This window comes from Lampetra fluviatilis, chromosome 4 (genome assembly GCF_964198595.1).
Source record: "Lampetra fluviatilis chromosome 4, kcLamFluv1.1, whole genome shotgun sequence".
Classification (NCBI taxonomy): Eukaryota; Metazoa; Chordata; class Hyperoartia; order Petromyzontiformes; family Petromyzontidae; genus Lampetra; species Lampetra fluviatilis.
In genome coordinates, this window is record NC_136278.1 from 3,639,578 (window position 1) to 3,658,179 (window position 18,602).

At 48.1% G+C, this 18,602-nt stretch overlaps 1 protein-coding gene across 10 annotated transcripts in view; it reads left to right on the forward strand.

Moving 5' to 3' along the window:
* Positions 1-18,602, forward strand: part of LOC144931494 (actin-binding LIM protein 1-like) — a 121,313-nt gene that overhangs the window by 54,331 nt on the left and 48,380 nt on the right. For all 10 annotated transcript variants that reach the window (XM_078855386.1, XM_078855378.1, XM_078855376.1 and 7 more), the window contains exons 3-4: positions 7,844-8,027; positions 10,039-10,148. In XM_078855386.1, the coding sequence (XP_078711512.1) occupies positions 7,844-8,027; positions 10,039-10,148 (294 nt within the window). The remainder of the gene's footprint in view (positions 1-7,843; positions 8,028-10,038; positions 10,149-18,602) is intronic.

The following is an 18,602-nucleotide window of genomic DNA, read 5'->3' on the forward strand; positions in this document are numbered from 1 at the left end:
GAGGCCTGAATCCAGCAGTGGACTGACCATGGCTGATGTTGATGATTATGACGGTGAACAGATCGTATCAAAGATTTTTAATTTAAAGCTTTCGTAACTGCAGGGATTCATCTTCTTGGTTCTTTCGATAAAGTCATGTAGAAGGGAAATAATACAATAATAAAAATAAAACGTCATAAAATATTTTATTTTATAGTTTTATTTTTATTATTTTATTATTTCCCTTCTACGTGATTTTACCGAAAGAACCAAGAAGACGTATCAAAGATGTCTGCGTTGCAGACTCCACGGTACTCTTCTGCTACGTTTCCGTGACCATCGGCAAGCGAGCCAGGCTCGCTCGGTTTGTGAACCAGCCTACTGCACACGGGTTTCCGTGGCGCCATGTCCGGGCAAATCCGGCACCAAGCAGGCTGGATGCCAACTCCAATTGAACCAATGAATTATCCTGGGCTTTCACATCGTGCAAAAATAACGAAAATAATGTATGCTTGGGATAGCCTAACCTACCCTAAGCCTGAGTTAACGATTATTATGATTATTTTCTTTCTGAAAAATCACGTCGTAGAGGTTTGGATGGGGAAAGATGGGTACGGATTACAGAGCGGAAGGGATTGAGCTTTCAGAGCCATGCTCAAGTTCAAGTTCATTTATTAGGTATAGCCCTGTGAGCCATTCAGCTCTTGAATCGGGTGCAACCGCAACAAACAAAAAACAAAAACATGAACAAAAAACATCTTAAAGTGAATATGTGACTAAGTGCAAACAGAAAATCCAAGAAAAGACAGCAAAATATTGCAGAAAAAACACCGTACACCAACGCTGTGTGCAAAAATCCCAGTGGGATGCAAGTCAAACAACAACAACAACAACCACAAGACAGCTTAGATTAAGGCCATCAGTCTAACTCTGTACTACAACAAACAAACAAAGTGTGAGAGACTGATCCGATGACTCTAGCATGGTCCAGATTCGTACCTGGGCCAGATCCATTCCTGGGTTGTGGGAACAGGGCATTTATCTTTTTGATGTGTCGTGAAACTATAGTGCTCAACATTGAGCTTCCCTATACGTTCTTAACTGCCCCTACTGGACATCTGTGAAAAAGAGATTTATAGCTCATAGGACTCCTCCAGTATAAATAAATATGATGACTTTGATACTTTTCCGTGAGTAAGAAGCGCCAGGTGGCTCTCAAAATGTGTGTCATGCACCTCGGGCTTGCAACAGACGCAGGAGAGTGAAGGGAAGGTTTTCTCTTCGTGACCTCTTGCCTACAGCATAAAAATTCATGGACTGCCCGCACACGCACACATTAAGGAAGTGTTTTTTTTATCATTAATTGTTGCACTAGCCGACAGTCCAATGGAATCAAGATGATTGTGTTTGGCACATGAAGAGAACGTTATTCTTCCTTGCTCTGCGAGTGACTTTTGAAAGAGCGGGTATTTAAACGTGTGTGAGAGAGCTGTGGACATTTTGGATACCGTACGAACGCGCTCATTTCACACGTGGGACTCTCACGGCCAATATCATGGTACACGATTGGTTAGATCTTGTCACATTACACCTCCACGATCTAACCCAAAAGGAGCTTAAATGATTAGTCACGAACACACCACTTTAAAATTTGTTTCGGGGATATTAAAAAAACAACAACAGTAACTGTAGTTTCCGCAAAATAACTTGCTTTAATCCGAACAAAGAACTATGCACGCGTGGGGGGGGGGTGTAAGCGTTTTGCGCACCGTCAGATTTTACGGTTCGGCTGACCGGTGCAAAGCACACTGGGGGATCGTGAAGGGGCCGTTTTGGGACGAAGAATTTTCGAGCCGTCGGTACCTCTCCGGGCTCCCTGTGGCCCTGCGTACTTGTCCCGTTACGCCCGGGCATGTTCCTGGGCTCGTATGCATTTTGGCCGACGATGAAAGTACGTCTCTCGCCGGCGTTCATTATTTAGCATTGGGCCCCCTCCCCTGAACCCCATTTATCTAGGCTGCCAGTCCCTCGCTCGTAGCTGTTATAGCAGGTGTCTGTCCTGTCCTGTCCAAGATGAATTTTGGTATTACTGCGTTTGTGTTTTCTACGGTGAAAAAAAAACGTTTTTGCTATGTGGAGCAGATAAAGAGTGCGTTGTGTTTTTTGTTGTTGTTGTTGTTGTTGCAAAGATGACGTTATCCTGCCCCAATAATCTGGACTCTGTAATGCCCATCAGCGTTTTTTCGCCGTGTGTCTGTGCCATTGTGCTGTCCCGCGCCCCGTTTGTTCGTCCACGCAGCACAATCTCCCCGGCAAAAAAACAACAACACGACAAAGTTTCAAAGCCGTCGCATTGACATTTTCATATATTACGTGAGATTAAACAGATTTGAATTTGGATGCAATTCAAGGTAAAGAATTACAACATTAATTGATGATGTGATTTTCCGATACATTTCCCGTTCAGCTCCAGTTGTTTGACGAGAGAGGAATGCATAATTAACTTGCGCACGCTACATGCGCAACGCATCCCCTGTACATTATTGTGTGAGAGGGCGAGATCAGAAGCAAGTCGGAGAAAAAAAACAAATCAACGCCGATCATGTTGAGCGCTTGTGCAGAAAACCGAGCACCGTTCTGAAACTTTCATAACAATCGCCCACTTGGCAGCCTTTCTGAGACTCCCCCCCCGCTCCCCCACTGGCTGTGATTCACTGATGTTTAGTTCGTTATGAGGAAACATCGCGCGTAGCATTCATTTGTCTCATGCTGTTTGTGGCAATGTAGAAGCGGTTGTGGAAATGTAAACATTGTTAAAGTTCTCAGCGCTCATTCTCTACCCCGCTGTAAAAAAAAAATAGTCGTCGGTCGTTTGTGTGTCCAGGATGGCAAATTAGCATGTTGTAAAGGGCTTAATGATATAACAACAACATGATTAACTATAATTGATAAAATTGTATGGCCTATTGTCAATCCTCTGCTGGATGAAAGCCTCTCTAAGACCTGTTGGCCATGTGGTTGTTTAACCAAACTTGACCATATTTCTCTTCTTGGTTCCTTCGGTAAAGTCACGTAGAATGGAAATAATAAAATAATAAAAATAAAACATAATATAATAATATAATACAATTTATTTATTTTAAATTATTTTATTACTTCCATTCTACGTGACTTCACCGAAAGAACCAAGAAGATGAATCCCTGCAGTCACGAAAGCTTTAAATCGAAACTTGACCATATTTGTAAGTGCAGGTTGGTGAAGGGAGGAGAGAGAGAGAGTCCATGAACGCTTGACACGTGACTTGCCACTGCCGATAACCATGGCCGGAAATCAAAGTCAGGTCATCGGGTTCATGGTGATGAGCTCTAAATAATATGACACCATTCCACCCTGGAGAGGGTATATACACATATTTATTTTGAAATATAATAAAAAACATATATTCTTTATACATTAATCATAAGCAGAGTTGTTGTTCTATGTCATGGCCACAGTTTAATAAAGGACCTAAAGCCACAAAAAGCTACAACAGAGAATTGCAGACTCTATAACCAGTTGAGTTTTAGTTTAGTTGGCGGTACAGCCATATATATATTTTAGGGAAGTTATGCATGTTGACCCCATGCCTGCCTGGCTTTGAATTGTGAGTCGAAATCTATGTAGCTGGAGCGGAGCAGTAAATAAACCCCCACGGAATCCAAAGTGCTGATCGAGCGCGGAAAACCCAACAATTTCCCGCCCTCGTTGCTGGTTTGTGTCCGAATGACAGCAGCGTTAATCCACGGCGATGGCACCAAACGGTCTGGGAGGTGGGGGGGGGTAACGGAACGCGAGCCTATCGATCTAAATAGGGCCGCGGACGTCGAGAGTGGTGAGTTGAAAAGACCTTCGGAGGGTTAGAGTGGCAAATAAAATAAAAAAACACAGGAAAGGTGAAAGCTTTAAAGGAGTTACTTTGCGATTCGCGCGTTCAACATTCACCACTGGCTTTGTGAATTTGGCTTGCGACGCGGTGACAATAGTTACGGCGGCTTGTGCAAGGTGCCCTTGTCTTCCAGCGGTGGATAGATCATGGCTGATGGTGATAATTATCATGGCGGATGATGAATGATGATGATAATGATGGAGGAGGGGCACGTCATTCCACGGGCTTCATTTATTTTAAGGTTTCACCTCGGCAGCCCAATTCGAATGGAAAGGTGCGCTTTCAAATACGGGGCTGGTCCAATAGTTACTTGCCATTACCTCCGCCTCCCGTAGAAACGCCTCGTGTTTTTTCACGAACCTCTGCTGTGCGTCTCTGATCGACAAACGTGATGATCAAACGCGCACAACAGCCGCATGGCGCTAAGCAGTGTGGCCGCAGGCCGCGTGGTTGCCACTTGAGGCCTGGTACGGCGAATGAAATGGGGCCACCACCGCGCTCCAATTTTTGCCCCCTCTCTCGTAGCCCGGCGCTTGCCCCGACCTTCCCCCTGCTCCTTGTAGCCTCGTTCTTCGGTCACTCTGGCCAGAGGGTCCTTGTTGCGTTTGCACCGCCTGCACACTCACCAGCTACGCTACCCGTGTAGGGCCAGACACGCGTTCGGCGCTCGCGATGAGAGACACAGAAGAGGTCGCCGTCGGCACGGAGAAACGGCTTTCACGTTGAGCCGGATGTCCTTGTGCTCGGTGAGAGTGACAGTGCGAGTAACGCTGGGTCCTTCTGCAGGAAGTTAAGCTTTCGTTTTTTTAAAAATATAAATGTTGGCGAAAGGAATTTAAGTCGGGCCAAAAAAAACTAACCCCATCTGGCTTTTTGTTTTGTAAAATATAGGGTCTTATCAAAGCACGGGCATGTGGTAGAGGTCCTGGTAAAAAAACATTAGGGAGAGGTGCTTTAATTTATTTTTGTTTAAACAGGGCTGTACCGTGTGCACTTTGGTGTGCAAAGATTAGTCCATTGCTGAAACAAAACTGCGAGAAAGAGCTCTGGTATGGCTAACTCTTTTAGACGACAAAGCAGCCCAAATGCATCCCATGTGATAAGGGAACCTCTGTATATTTGTTATATACTGTATAAGTAACAAATATATCCTGAATCAATCACAGTATATACATTATTTGTAGGGAGTATACTGGTAGTGCGGCAAGGCTGTAATTATAATATTTATTGGCGGGGATACATCCCCCCCCCCCCCAATATTCAAATATGCTCAAAATGTCCCCCCAAATATATTGCTATAAAATAGATGTCTGTTTATATGATTGTGGTTATGGTTGTACTTTATTAATCCCTAATCTCTGCCATTACATACAGTGAAACAAGAAAAGGTAAAAAAGAAAATCAGCAATGTAATACAATACACTATTAGACATTATTGTAAACAAATAAAGTCCATCCTGTGTGTTAGTGAAGTTTTTAAATATTTTAGGCAGGAAATTTGTTTTCAAATTTATATTTTTTTCTGGGGGGGGGGGACCCCCAGACCCCCTGGAAGATTTGGTCCCCCCAATGTTGACTCCATGGCTACGGCCTTGTAGTGCGGTGATGAGGGCGATGTGTTATGACCCTATCGCCGGCCACGGCCAACATCAGTGCTGAATGTGTGAACCGGTCATGGGAACCCCCCCCCCCCCCCAACTTCACCAACCCGCATTAACCAGAGTGGTGAAGTATGGTCAAACAACCTCCACGACTGATGCGACGTCGGGAACCTTTACCTACCCAGCGACGGATCGATGAAGGGGGCTGTAAATAAAACATGTGTAACGTTGAAAATGTCACCTTGGCTCGCGCGTCCCTCCCTGCATGTCGCGTACTCTCAGGGTACGTGCGGCGCCCTATTTTCTCTCCGTTCATATTGTAACATTATGAGCGCCGGCAATTAACGGGGGCATTTATTTCCGTCCCCGCGCCCGTGACTGCAAACGTCGCGTCGGAGCGGCAGTGTGGGCGCGCGGGAGGCAGGGACTTGCGTTATGAACGTTGCTATTTTTTTTTACGCGCGAGCAGAGCGCTGGGTGCCGATGACATACGGTTCTCACCTAGTTGCTCTGCAACGACCCTCCCCCCGTCTCTCCACCGGCTCCTCTCCTCCTCCTCCTCCTCCAGCACCACCAGCCTTTTGATCGTGACGCGGGCTCCTCCGCAAGCCGTGCACGGAGATAATTAAATAATAAAAATAAAACATAATAAAATAATTCTCACGACGTTTCGGCCACAACGCAAGTAGCCGTCCTCAGGTGGAGAACAGGTCTGTCAGACTCTGTCTCCTCGACAGACCTGTTCTCCACCTGAGGACGGCTACTTGCATTGTGGCCGAAACGTCGTGAGAATTATTTTATTATGTTTTATTTTTATTATTTCATTATTTCCATTCTACGTGACTTCACCGAAAGAACCAAGAAGATGAATCCCTGCAGTCACGAAAGCTTTAAATCGAAATTTAACTTGCACGGAGACTTAATTAAAACGGTCAATCTCGGCCACCGAGGCTCCTCTCACTGGCCGCGCCGCCACGGGCCCGACGAGTGATCGCGCGAGGCGAGCGGTCGCGCCGATAGGGGAGAGAGGGAAAAAAATGTTTTACCGCAAAAAATTATTCAACGAAATGCATCCAGCGCGTGCCGGCCGAGAGGCGGGCGCGGGAAATTGATGCGCGCGGATTTATGGCCGCCGATTTTGTCGCTGCGTTCTCGTTGAGGATGGCCTTTTGGACAAATGTAAATACTTCGGAAATTCAAGCCAAACCGTCTTCTTGGTTTTTTCAGTAAAGTCACGTAGAATGGAAATAATAAAATAATAAAAATAAAACATTATAAAATAATTCTCACGACGTTTCGGCCACAACGCAAGCAGGCGTCAGACCTGTTCTTCACCTGAGGACGGCTGCTTGCGTTGTGGCCAAAACGTCGTGAGAATTATTTTATTATGTTTTAGTTTTTATTATTTTATTATTTCTATTCTACGTGACTTTACCGAAAGAACCAAGAAGATGAATCCCTGCAGTCACGAAAGCTTTAAATCGAAATCAAGCCAAACCGCTTTGAAAAAGAAAAAAAAAATCGAGAATGTCTTCTCTGGACAGGGGGTCGGGGGCGGGGGGGCTGACCAAATCGTCCGGAATGTGCCTGGTCCCGTCAGACCTCGGAGAGCGAAGCAACTTATGAGGCTGTGGCAGTGCTTGCAAGGTCCGACCACTTCAGCACGGAGACGGACAGGCGGAGTTGGCGTTGTGGGGCAGTAGAGGGCAGTGCAGCAAAAATGAATGTTGTTCTGTACCTCCCCCCACCTTCAACGCCCCCCCCCCCCACTATAATTGACCATATTGGTGAAGTATGGTAAAATACCTTTTACTGGCAATATGTTGTGGGTGGAGGCTCGCTCAGCAGTGGATTAACGGACTATAAGCGTGCATAAGGCTGTGTGTTTACCAGACGGACATGCAGAAGCATATTTAATAATGTATCCTCGCGAAGTGGGGCATGTGGGTGAATCATTGGCAGCGTGGTCCCAGAGGCAACCTCTTCATGTTGGCCAATCACCTGCCCCGTCCATCCTGAAATGTCATTTAATCGGAAAACTTTGACCCTTAGGAGACAAAAGGTTGGTGAAACACGATGTTGAGTGAGTTTATGATTAATCCTGACATTATTGTTCCGTGTAAGTATGCACGTAGGTATGTTGAACTTCTTTCGCACCGTACGTAGCCAACCGTGCTGATCGGAGTTGTGTGTTTTTATATTTCGGTTTTTAATTCAGCCTTAATGCCACCGCCCGCTCAGTTTGCCACGCGTCAGAGCGGCCGACTGCCTGGCTGCCTCCCTCCTCACCGCCCCGCTGTGCCCGCGCTGCGGCTCGCTTGTCTCTCGCCCCCGCAGTGTGCGGCTGCGACCTGGCGCAATGCGGCTTCTTCGTGAAGAACGGCGAGTACGTGTGCACGCTGGACTACCAGCGCCTCTACGGCACTCGCTGCCAGGCGTGCGGCGACTTTGTGGAGGGAGAGGTGGTGACGGCGCTCGGCAGGACCTACCACCCCCAGTGCTTCGTGTGCTCCGTGTGCAGGTGAGCGCCCTGCAGGCTGGACGGTGCCCCGAGTCTGTTCGCCACAAACCCGTTCGAAGGAGGACGTCTTTCGAACGGGAGGCATTCGAAGGACGTCCTCCGGGCAATAGACCCAGAGGCCGCCGCAATCGCGCTGGAAAGACCGGGGCGGTGCCGCCTGGCCGAGGAGAGACCGGCGGTCCGGGAGCCACGGTTGATGCCGCTAGGCGGAGGGACAGGGCAAGTTGGAAGACCTTGGTGGATTACGCGACCCGATTCAGTTTGGAAAAGCGGGCCGATATTGTTTGATAATAAGCACAAAGCTGCACTGGCCTAATTCAAGTCTCAATTTAACTTTCTCTGAAAACACTCCCAACCTCCCCCCCCCCCCCCCCCAGAGTATTTCCAACAACACCATTTACTGTTGAATATTGCATGGATTTGCCCCGCTGCACACATCAATGTTGTTGTGTTCAGGAGTCAGCTCCGTCTAAGCCTGGCGAGGTGACACACCACCACACGGACGCTTGCAGAGGAGATTAAATCAAGACGAGTGGGCCGGGCCGCCAAATCGACGCAGTTACTCGCCATCGTGCTCCCTTCCCTCTCTTCTCCCTGTCTAATCACACCGCACACTCAAATCAGGTCGCATCCAAGATGTTCCTCTGCTCTGGCGGGAATGTCCAAGGCATGCAGAGAATTTATTTTGATTAGCGCGGGCTCCACCTTTCTATCCCCCGGTGGGGGGGGGGGGTAAGATGCGAGATGATGATGTAATTTATATATATGTAAATATTCACTCACGAAAGCCACCATTGGAGTGAGCAATCGACGGCTTTCAAGCTGGCGCTCACTTGGCGGGTGTGGAAATAAAGTGAGGACATGCATCGCATTTGCACCAGGTTTCAATTCACGTCGGAGAAAACACTGCGCGCGGACATTTGCAGGGTCATAGGCAATGGGCAGGAGTTGTGCTGAATACTAAATAACCATTAACGCTTTGCCCTTGGTCCGCAGTAACTGTTGCTACACGTGGAGCGGACAATGGAATTCGCTTCATTATCACGGAGCGCGTGCCTGCCTGCTCGTGTAGCCCCAGGGCACGCCGCCTCTACCCCTGGTGTAGCCTTGGGAAGGGTGTCTTCTCCATGGGGCATCTACAATTCACGCTTGTTCCATAATGTCTTCCCGGTGCCCTCTCTGGCCACAATGTGATCATCTCAATGCCCACGATTCCCTGCTGTAGAGGAAACTTCCGCAAGGCTGTCGATGGAAATTATCCTGTCGGTACGGCGTCTTGAGATGCGGTCGCGGGTAGATGGTTTGCGTTTATATTCGTACGTGTACAGCCCCTTTTGCCAATGCACCGTTGGACGAAGGGCCTCCTCGCAGCACGTCGGTTATTCTTGACCATACTTCACCGTGCAGGTTGGTGAAGGTCGCTCCAACCCCGCTTAACTTCTGAGATCTGACGAGATTGGGGTGCATTGGTCATGGGTGTGGGTACTTTATAAATCCAAATTGTATTGTGCGGTTAGATATAATAATATAAATGTTTTTTTATAATGTTCGTGAATGTTTGCATCATTTCTAATGTCTGCACGTGTATAACCCGCGGTGGGAGTGAGAGAGAGAGAGACTCGGGGATGTGTTTTCTCACTGGGTTACAAAAACAAAGACAAATATCCCCCGTATAGACTTAACAGACTGTTGGGGCAAGTGCTGTTAGCGAGCACCTATGAAGGCCGGCATGGCACACGCGGGGGTGGGTGACCGGCAACCACGACCAGTGGCCTTTGAGGTTGAGTCGACCTAGGGGAGGCCCAGGACCGGTTCAGATAATCCTCACTGGTGTTGGCCGTGAGCGGGAATCAAACTCAGGTCACCCGGGTTCATAGCGCAGAGTAGCGCTAAACCGCTACGGCGCGCGAACTGCTGCACTACTCGGGGATCTGTTCTCTCACTGGGTGAGGACCATGAGTAACAGCAGTGTTCCACCCGTGTTCTATTTCTGTTCCCACGCCCCCCCCAGGCAACCGTTCCCGTCAGGGGCCCGTGTCACGTTCAACGGGAGGGAGTGCTTGTGCCATGAGTGCACGCAGCCCATCTCGCCCATGCTGCGCGACCCCAGCAACCCCAGCAGTGAGTCCTGGTGACCCAGCCGCCTGAACCTCCACCTCTCTAACGCCTCAGCAGTTTGGTTGTCTTAAAGCCAATGTACATATCTCATCATCATCATCATAATCATCGTCGTCATCAGCTGTGATCTATCCATTGCTGAATGGAGTCCTTCCCAAGCCATCGCATTCTCTCATGGCTTCGGGATGCAACGATCCATTTAATTTCTACACAAGAGCCGAGTTTAGTATTTAATCTCTGTGGTAGATTTCCTCTCGAGGGGTGATCCCTTCTTTGGCTGCCACTCCGCCGTTAATCTCGAGTTCCGGCCACCATCCCTACCATCGACGTGTCCTGTCCAAGCCAGCTTATTTCTTTCTGAACGGTCAACGTGACGTTTCGAACTTTGCGCGTGTGTGTTCTCCGATCGACATGTTCTCGGTGTATTTTCAGTAGCTAAAGATAGTCCCATGCTCTCCTCCCCACATTTAACGTCGTGGATCAAAGCTAGTCCAGAGTTTGAATGCTGGAACAGATGCTGGCGGACGATTTTGGTCTCGAGCGCCCGTGGGCAAATGGAATTTACGTGGAGTTTTACGTGGAGACGTGAATAGGAGTATAGTAATAGGTTTTTACCCTTTCAACTGGTACAAAAACTGATACCTTTATACAAGGGATCATGTTTGCAATAACCACAATACAAGCAGTCAAAATGCAATCAAAAAGAAACAACTCTGATAATGATAATGCTATGCACTGTCCTTGAAGTTGATTGGTCCACACCCGAGACAGCTTTTCTTAGAGCCTAGTCTCCATTGGTGTTGGACCAGATGACGCCAAAAGGCGTGTTTCAAATCTGTCTTATGCTCACGAACACGGTCCGAGACATGTCGCTTAGTTTCCCCAATGTAACTGCTGCCGCAGATGCAGCTTAGTTTGTAGACGCCGGGAATCTTGTCCTTCACAGATGGGATCAGATCACAAATTTTATGTACTGTATTAAATCGGACCTGGATCTTGTGTTTGTTCATGATTTTGGAAATCTTTTTGGTTACCCCTGCTATGTATGGCAAAGTGATGGTTTTGATTGGATCCTCAGCTGACTCCATCCTCAGGGTTGGGATGATGGCTTTGCGGATTATGTAGTCAGAGTATCCATTCACCTTGAGAGCTTGGTGGACTTGTTTAAGTTCACTGGTTTGGTGTTCACGGTCGGAGATACATTGAGCTCTATGGTGTAGCGTTTTGATGAGGGAATTCTTCTGGGATGGATGGTGGTGGTAATCAGCTTGTAGGTAGGCGTCAGTATGGGTTACTTTCCTGTAGAAAGAATGGCTCATTAAGCCATCAGGTCTCTTTTTGATTAGGTCTTCCAAGAAAGGTAGCATGCCATCCTTTTCTACCTTCATGGTTAATTTGTTGGCTGGGTGTATGGAATTGATGTGGTTGAGGAATTGGTTCAGAGCTGGTCGGCCATGTGGCCAGATGACAAACGTGTCATCCACGTGCCTCTTTCACAAGGACGGGCGTAGAGTGGATGCCTGGATGGCGTCCTTCTCAAAATTTTCCATGAAAATATTGGCTACAACCGGAGATAAGGGAGAACAGCCTCTTTACAAAAACGAACAGTAGCACCACTGATTCAGCTTCATTAATTGAACAAACCAAACGGTTTTCCTTCAAACCTTCGGCTGCTAGACCACCCAGATTATAATCCGTAAAGAAGATTTTTATTTAGTATTTTTCTTATTTTTATTACTGATATAACCAGAATAAATCTACATTATAGACTACCAGTACACTCACTCAGTTTAATAACCATTGCTACAGCCTACATGATCGATTGCCAATACGCTCACCAGCTTAATAACCAGGCTACAGCCCACATTATAGACTGCCAGTACACTCACCAATATTAAGAACCAGGCTACAGTCCACATTATAGACTGCCAGTACACTCCCTCCGATTTAGAACCAGGCTACAGTCTACATTATAGACTGCCAGTACACTCACCAAGGTTAAGAACCAGGCTACATTCTACATTATAGACTGCCAGTACACTCACCAAGGTTAAGAACCAGGCTACAGTATACATTATAGACTGCCAGTACACTCACCAAGGTTAATAACCAGGCTACAGTCTAAAATTATAGACTGCCAGTACACTCACCAAACTTAATAACCAGGCTACAGTATACATTATAGACTGCTAGTACACTCACCAAGGTTAAGAACCAGGCTACAGTATACATTAAGACTGCCAGTACACTCACTCCGATTTAGAACCAGGCTACAGTCTACATGAGTGTTTTTTTTGTTTTAATAATTTTCATTTCATTTTTAATATTTTTATAAACTTTTTTTACCATCATTTTTTTTATCTACGTGACATTATCAAAAGAATCAAAGGCTCTAATATTGTTTGAAAATGCAAATCCACGATGGTGCAACTTTCATGCTCGTCGCTAGAGGCACAACCTTCAGGCGGTTCCAACTGAGAAACGCCGTTCTTCATATCATGCTCGGGACGCATGTAATTTATTCCGGCATTAATTATACGCTCATGACTAATGCTGATTTTGAGCTAATTTTACTCGAGCAATAAAAAAAAATCTCCTGCGCAGTCGAGTAATTGGACCCACCGATATCCGATGGCTATTTTCCTTATATATGGTCAGCATTTACGTGATGGCTAATTAGGGCACATTTGTTTTTTTTTACTTTGAACACGAGGGCTTGCCCCCCAAACTAATGGAGTGGAAATGCTCAGGTCTCTCAGGTCGACGTACCCCTCGGCCCAGTGTTGCCCCGAATGATGATGGCATGCCCTCCAGTGGCGAAACGGCACGTACGCGTAAAACACACAAAGAAAAAAAAATCTCCCCTGCCCCCCCCCCCCCCCAATATAGCCTACATTTGGACAAATACTGCTAGCGAGCACCTATTAAAGCCAGGAACAGCAGACGAGTTGGTGGCATGGCGAGAACGACGCTGGGCCACTTTTGTCTCCCCAGTGCCGATGTTGTTTCAGAGCACACCCGTTGCTCACTAAAAGGCTGAGTCAACCTAGGCGTGGCCCAGTACCAGTTGAGATATCGCTCGCCACTGATGATAGCAGTGACAGGAATAAAACCCAGGTCGCCGATTTCATAGCACTGTTTGGTAACCAAAAGACAACGATCTCCCCCGCATATCCTGAATAGACTGTTAGGGCATGTGCTGTCAGCGAGCACCTATGAAGGCTGGCACGGCACACGACGGGATGGGCGACCAGCGCTATGCCCGGTCCAGATCAAGTTCGGATAATTATCACTCGTGTTGGCCGTGAGCAGGAATCGAACTCGGGTCCACGGGCTCGTAGCGCAGCATGCGAACTGCTACGCCACCGCTCCCAACTCACGCACACACGCTCTAGCACGCACGCACAAACACCCTGCTGAAATGGCGAACAGATATTTCTTGTGCCGTGTTCTTTTGCTTTCACATGCGAGGCATTTCCCAGACACAGAAGTCAGGCGCTGGCACGAGAAAGGGCAGTGTAATGTTTAGCCGCTTGAAACATTCTAAAACGACGCTCTTGTGCGGCTCATCATGGATGGAGAGCCAAAGTGCCCTCCCGGAGACCGCTCAGGCTTTGTTTCGGAAACAAAATTTAGACTGTCCGTCTCATTTTGCCTCCGGGAAAAGTGACACGGCTCTTTAGAAACGAACGTTACAAAAACAGGCTACAAAAGCCACATTGATAGGGGTCCTGGTTTTCGAATGGGAGGTGGGAGAGGGTCGGATATAGAGGGGGTGGGGGGGGGTTGCCCATGTTGAGTGGATCCCGTTGATGTTAACGTGCAATGTTAAGAGCCCTTGTCATCGATAAACACATAGAAACCACTGCTCTTCTCTTAACGGTGATTTTTTTTTTACACTTCAGCCCATAGAAGCCTCAGTGATGGCACGCGGGTTCAAATGATGCTCTCGTTATGCGAATCGTATCTACAAAGAACATGTAAAAATAAAACACAACTTTCAATTTTTTTTATTTTCTATTCACACCAATTAACCCTTTCCCAATCCGAGATGACTGCAAGTTGCAGGGTGGGGTCCCGTTCACCGCTGAATCTCGCAACGCGCAAGGGTTTCAGCCTTCATTTTATTTAGAGAGGCGTAGTAGCGCCGTTGTTTTTAAAGACATTGTACTTACCGCAGAGAACTTTGGCGACACGACTGCACTTTATGAAAGCTGGTGCCAAGCTGCACCACACACCCTCCTGCATGGCTTTGTGGGAGCTTCGGTCCTGATCAAGTAATTTTATCTTATTTTTTATTGCAGTTCTGTTCTGATGACGCCGCGCACGTACGTCATCTGAAGAAAATCAGAAGAAAAAAACTGATGACTTGTACGTCATCGGAATGGGAAAGGGTTAATAAAACAATGTCATTGAGTCCTTTAATCTCTATCGCAGTAAATCATGTGTGCTAATGAGTGTTTGGCATTTCAGAAGAAATTTGAGTACCTGGAGAAAGCCAACATGAGGGGGTAGCAGCAGTCAAAGCTCCACACACATTAAAGAACCCACAGCCAAAGCCTACAGCACCTGGAATTCCCAGGTAGTATCCCATATAACTTACAACCAGGCTCTGGCTGCTTAGCTTTCTGAGATTTGATGGGATAGGGCACATTCAGGGTGACCTTTTCAAGCCCCTTAGCCTACTGGTTCTGTTAAGGCACGACCATCACCTGTCATACGCTGTATAACAATAATGAACGATCAAGTAAAGGCGCTGCCCCGCAATTACTTGCTCAAACCACTGATGAGAGAAGGGCCTCCACTCGACGGAGCTTTAGAGGATGTTTGCAGAGGGTTTTTTGGCCCAATATTCTACGCTGGCCAAAAGCCTTCCATGGAGGTGGGAGTACCGTTACCCACACTTTAATACCACACCCTGCAGCGACCTGCCAATCAACTAACTGTGGTATCCATTAATGCCGCTGGGTGAATCGTTGGGATTTAAGAAAGTTGGCCCGTTGTTTGATACTGCCGTGCCGGGAGATGGCATCGAACTTGCGACTTCTGGATTGCACCCCCAGCTGTGCTACCATTACCGCATGGCAGCATCAAGTACTGTGTGTGTGTGTGTTTTTTACGGTCGTATAAACTCCATGATCATTGTTGGCATTTGGCCTCTAAAAGAGCGCCCCTTCTTAGAGGCTAAACGCCAGCCGTGGTGTTGTGTGATCAGCACGCCGTGGATAATCCCAGCGCTGTGGGGCATGGACGACGAGACGCCAGTAAGTCATATCCTCTGCAGGATGTAAAAAAATTAAAATTAAAATAATCCAACAATGTTCTCCACCTGATGGGATTAAATGAACCACCTGCCGTAGGGCATTTTTCAGGCTATTATTCCCACAAGGCAGAGCAGTCGAAGGGATTTTTTCCCTCTCCAAACAGCCTAATGACACCGTTGTGTTTAATTCCACGGGCAAACACGGATGCATTTTTCACAGTGCACGCGCGTGTCCGTGTGTCTGCAACTGCGAATGCAGTAATAATGATCGTTCTCTTCCCGAAGTGATGCCAATTCACACACGTATTTATAGCTGTGGAATAAATAATATGTAATAACGCTAAATAATGTTGAGAATAATACATTTGGCATTGACTGGTTCTTCTGTCCCCCAACCTACACCCCCCCCAAAGTAATTCGATTTTTTCTTACGATTCGGGGTCTCGACTATATAAAATCCCATCACGTAATTTTTTCCCCCCATCTAATTTTTTACCCCCTCATTTATATTGAATCCCCTCCTCCCCCCCCCCCCATCTCATTCACACAGTCGTTCTCGCTCCATCGGCCTGAACGCCACGCTTTGCTGCGCCATTGCCACGCCGCTGTCACCGGGCGCAAGCGGCCGATGCCCGCGCGGACTTTCCCCTGCGTCCGTCGCGAGAGCGCGAGAACCCCATTTCGGTGGACAAATCGATGACGCACCGAGAGCGCTGCGCGTGCACATCCAGCCACGAGTCGTTCCACCCCTCCCTCTCCACACTCGCCGGATGCCCTCTGCCGCGCCGTGGCGGACACTGCACGGCAGGAGCGGCACCACGCGCTCCGCGTCTGGCCATGAGGAGTTCGCCGCACGCAGCTGGGCACGGCGAACGTTGCCTGGGGCCACTCGGCTGCCCCCTCCCCCCCCACCACCACCACCACTGACCCTTTCCCGCGGTGCACCCATAATTGGACACATTACGATCACGCTGTCGCGATCACTCGCGTCAATCGACGGATTGACTTTTGGAAAAATACACCATGCCTTTGTTTAAGGAAGGCAACTGCACTGGCCTTTTGTCAATCCGCTGCTGGGGTGTGAAGAGGGCGTGTGGTTCCTGGGAGCCGTTTGACCGTACTTCGCCACGATGGTTCGTTTGGGTTGGTGAATTGGGGTCGGGGTTCGGTGGGATAGGGGTGGACTGGTTCGGATACCCATCACCGCTTGCTGTTTTCCATGTCTGGGAACTGAACTCGGACCTTTGGGTTCATAGCGGCAGTGCGCTAACCTCCGTTCCACCTTTACAAGGTAATGATGAAAATAATAATAATGAATAAATACGGCTTTAGAGGCAATGAACATACACTGTGTACCCGGTTTAATAATAACAATGGAAGCTTTTTTGTTAAATGTGCTGATGGAATGGACAATATGTGCATTTAGGGTGCACTCTTTGTTGATTTGCTTTTGTGTGCGAGTCTGCTTACGAATGTGTTTGGGCTGTTGGGTTTTTTTTTTTCTCCTTTAAAATTTGGTCACGTGACCTAATGTACTGCACTCACTGCACTCATTATATACTCATATACATTTACCACTCATATACATTTACCACGTGATTTTGGTTGTTGTAGTACATGCGGTTTCAGGAAAGGGCGGTTCTGCACAGATGCCATATTTTCTGTCCGTCTGCTACAGCAGAGGTATAGGAAATTCCAACAAGACTTACATCTCTGCTTTATTGACCTGGTCAAAGCCTATTATACCATCAGTAGGCCTGGGCTCTGGGTTGTTCTTTGTGCTTTCGGAGTCCCTGACCCTCTGCTCACACTCATTAAGGACCTTCATGATTGTGAGCGGGCCTGGGTAAAACTACGTGGCCGGGAGTCAGAGCCATTCCCTGTACACCTTGGGGTGCGACAGGGATGTCCTCTGGCTCCCACATTATTTAACATCCATTTTGACCACGTAGTTCGTGAAGCCTTCAATAGCTGTACCGGAGGAATTTCCATTTGGTACAGATACAGTGGGAGGCTGATTGATGCCCGGGTGCGGTCAAGGGATGGCTCCCTATTGCTCAATCACGTTATGTATGCCAATTATTTGCTAATTGCTGCTCACTCAGAGGAGGAGTTGGAGGCGCTGCTGCTGAACCTGGAGCTTGCCACCAAGAGGTGGGGCCTTACCATCAGCCCCACCAAAACTAAGCACCTGCCTGGGTATTTTGTACCAGTGGACACTCCACCCCCACAACTTCCAATTGGTGATAGTGCAGTTATGGAGAGAGTGGAGAGTTTCCCATACATTGGCAGTGTGCTCATGACCGGCTCCGGTTTAACAGCAGAGGTCTCACTCCGAATCAGTCAAGCGGCATTATCTTTTCATTGGTTGCGGAACGCTGTGTGGTGGAAGCTACCTGGTTTATCACTCTGCACGAATCTTCAGGTCTTCTCAGCCACGGTCATTCCCTTCCTTCTCTACACTTGCGAATCGTGGACCCCCCTAATGGAACATCTTCGCCGGTTAGAAACATTTAGGCTGGCCTGCCTACGATCCATCCTGGGTTTAACCAGGCTGGATTGTGTGAGGAGCTCACAAATCCTTGAAAGATGTGGACAAATTTCCATCGGTGAGCTCCTCCAGCAAGCAAGGCTGCGTTGGCTGGGTCATGTAGCCCGCATGCCCAGCCACCGCATGCCTAAACAGCTTTTGTTCGGCCGGATCGAGGGGGCTAAACGGGCGCGGCACGGGCTAGAGAAGAGATGGAGTGATGTGGTACAGGAGTACGTGGAGCTGAGCGGACTTGTCGATGACTGGTACCAGCGGTGTCAAGATCGGCCTCTGTGGAGGAGGCTCGTGAAGGACGCTACTGGGCAGTTGGAGGCAGTCGCCCTCCAACAACAACGGAGGGCGGAGGAGCGACGCTCACAACAACGAGCGGAGCACCGAGTGGCTAAAACACAGCAAGTTGGCACAGTAGGGGGCACAGGTGGTGCATCAGCCAGTCGTCTCAGCCAGTCAACCCGTGGCACCTGGGTTTGCCCCGTGACCTCTTGCCAGCGGGCGTTCGACACTTCACGCGGCCTCAAGGTGCACATAGCCTGGCACAAGCGTCGTGGTGACGTCACCGCCACTTAGTGGCGAATGGCGGTTGTTGTTGTTGTGTGTGATAGGGCAACGGCAGTGCACTGGTTCATGCACCATGGCTATGAGT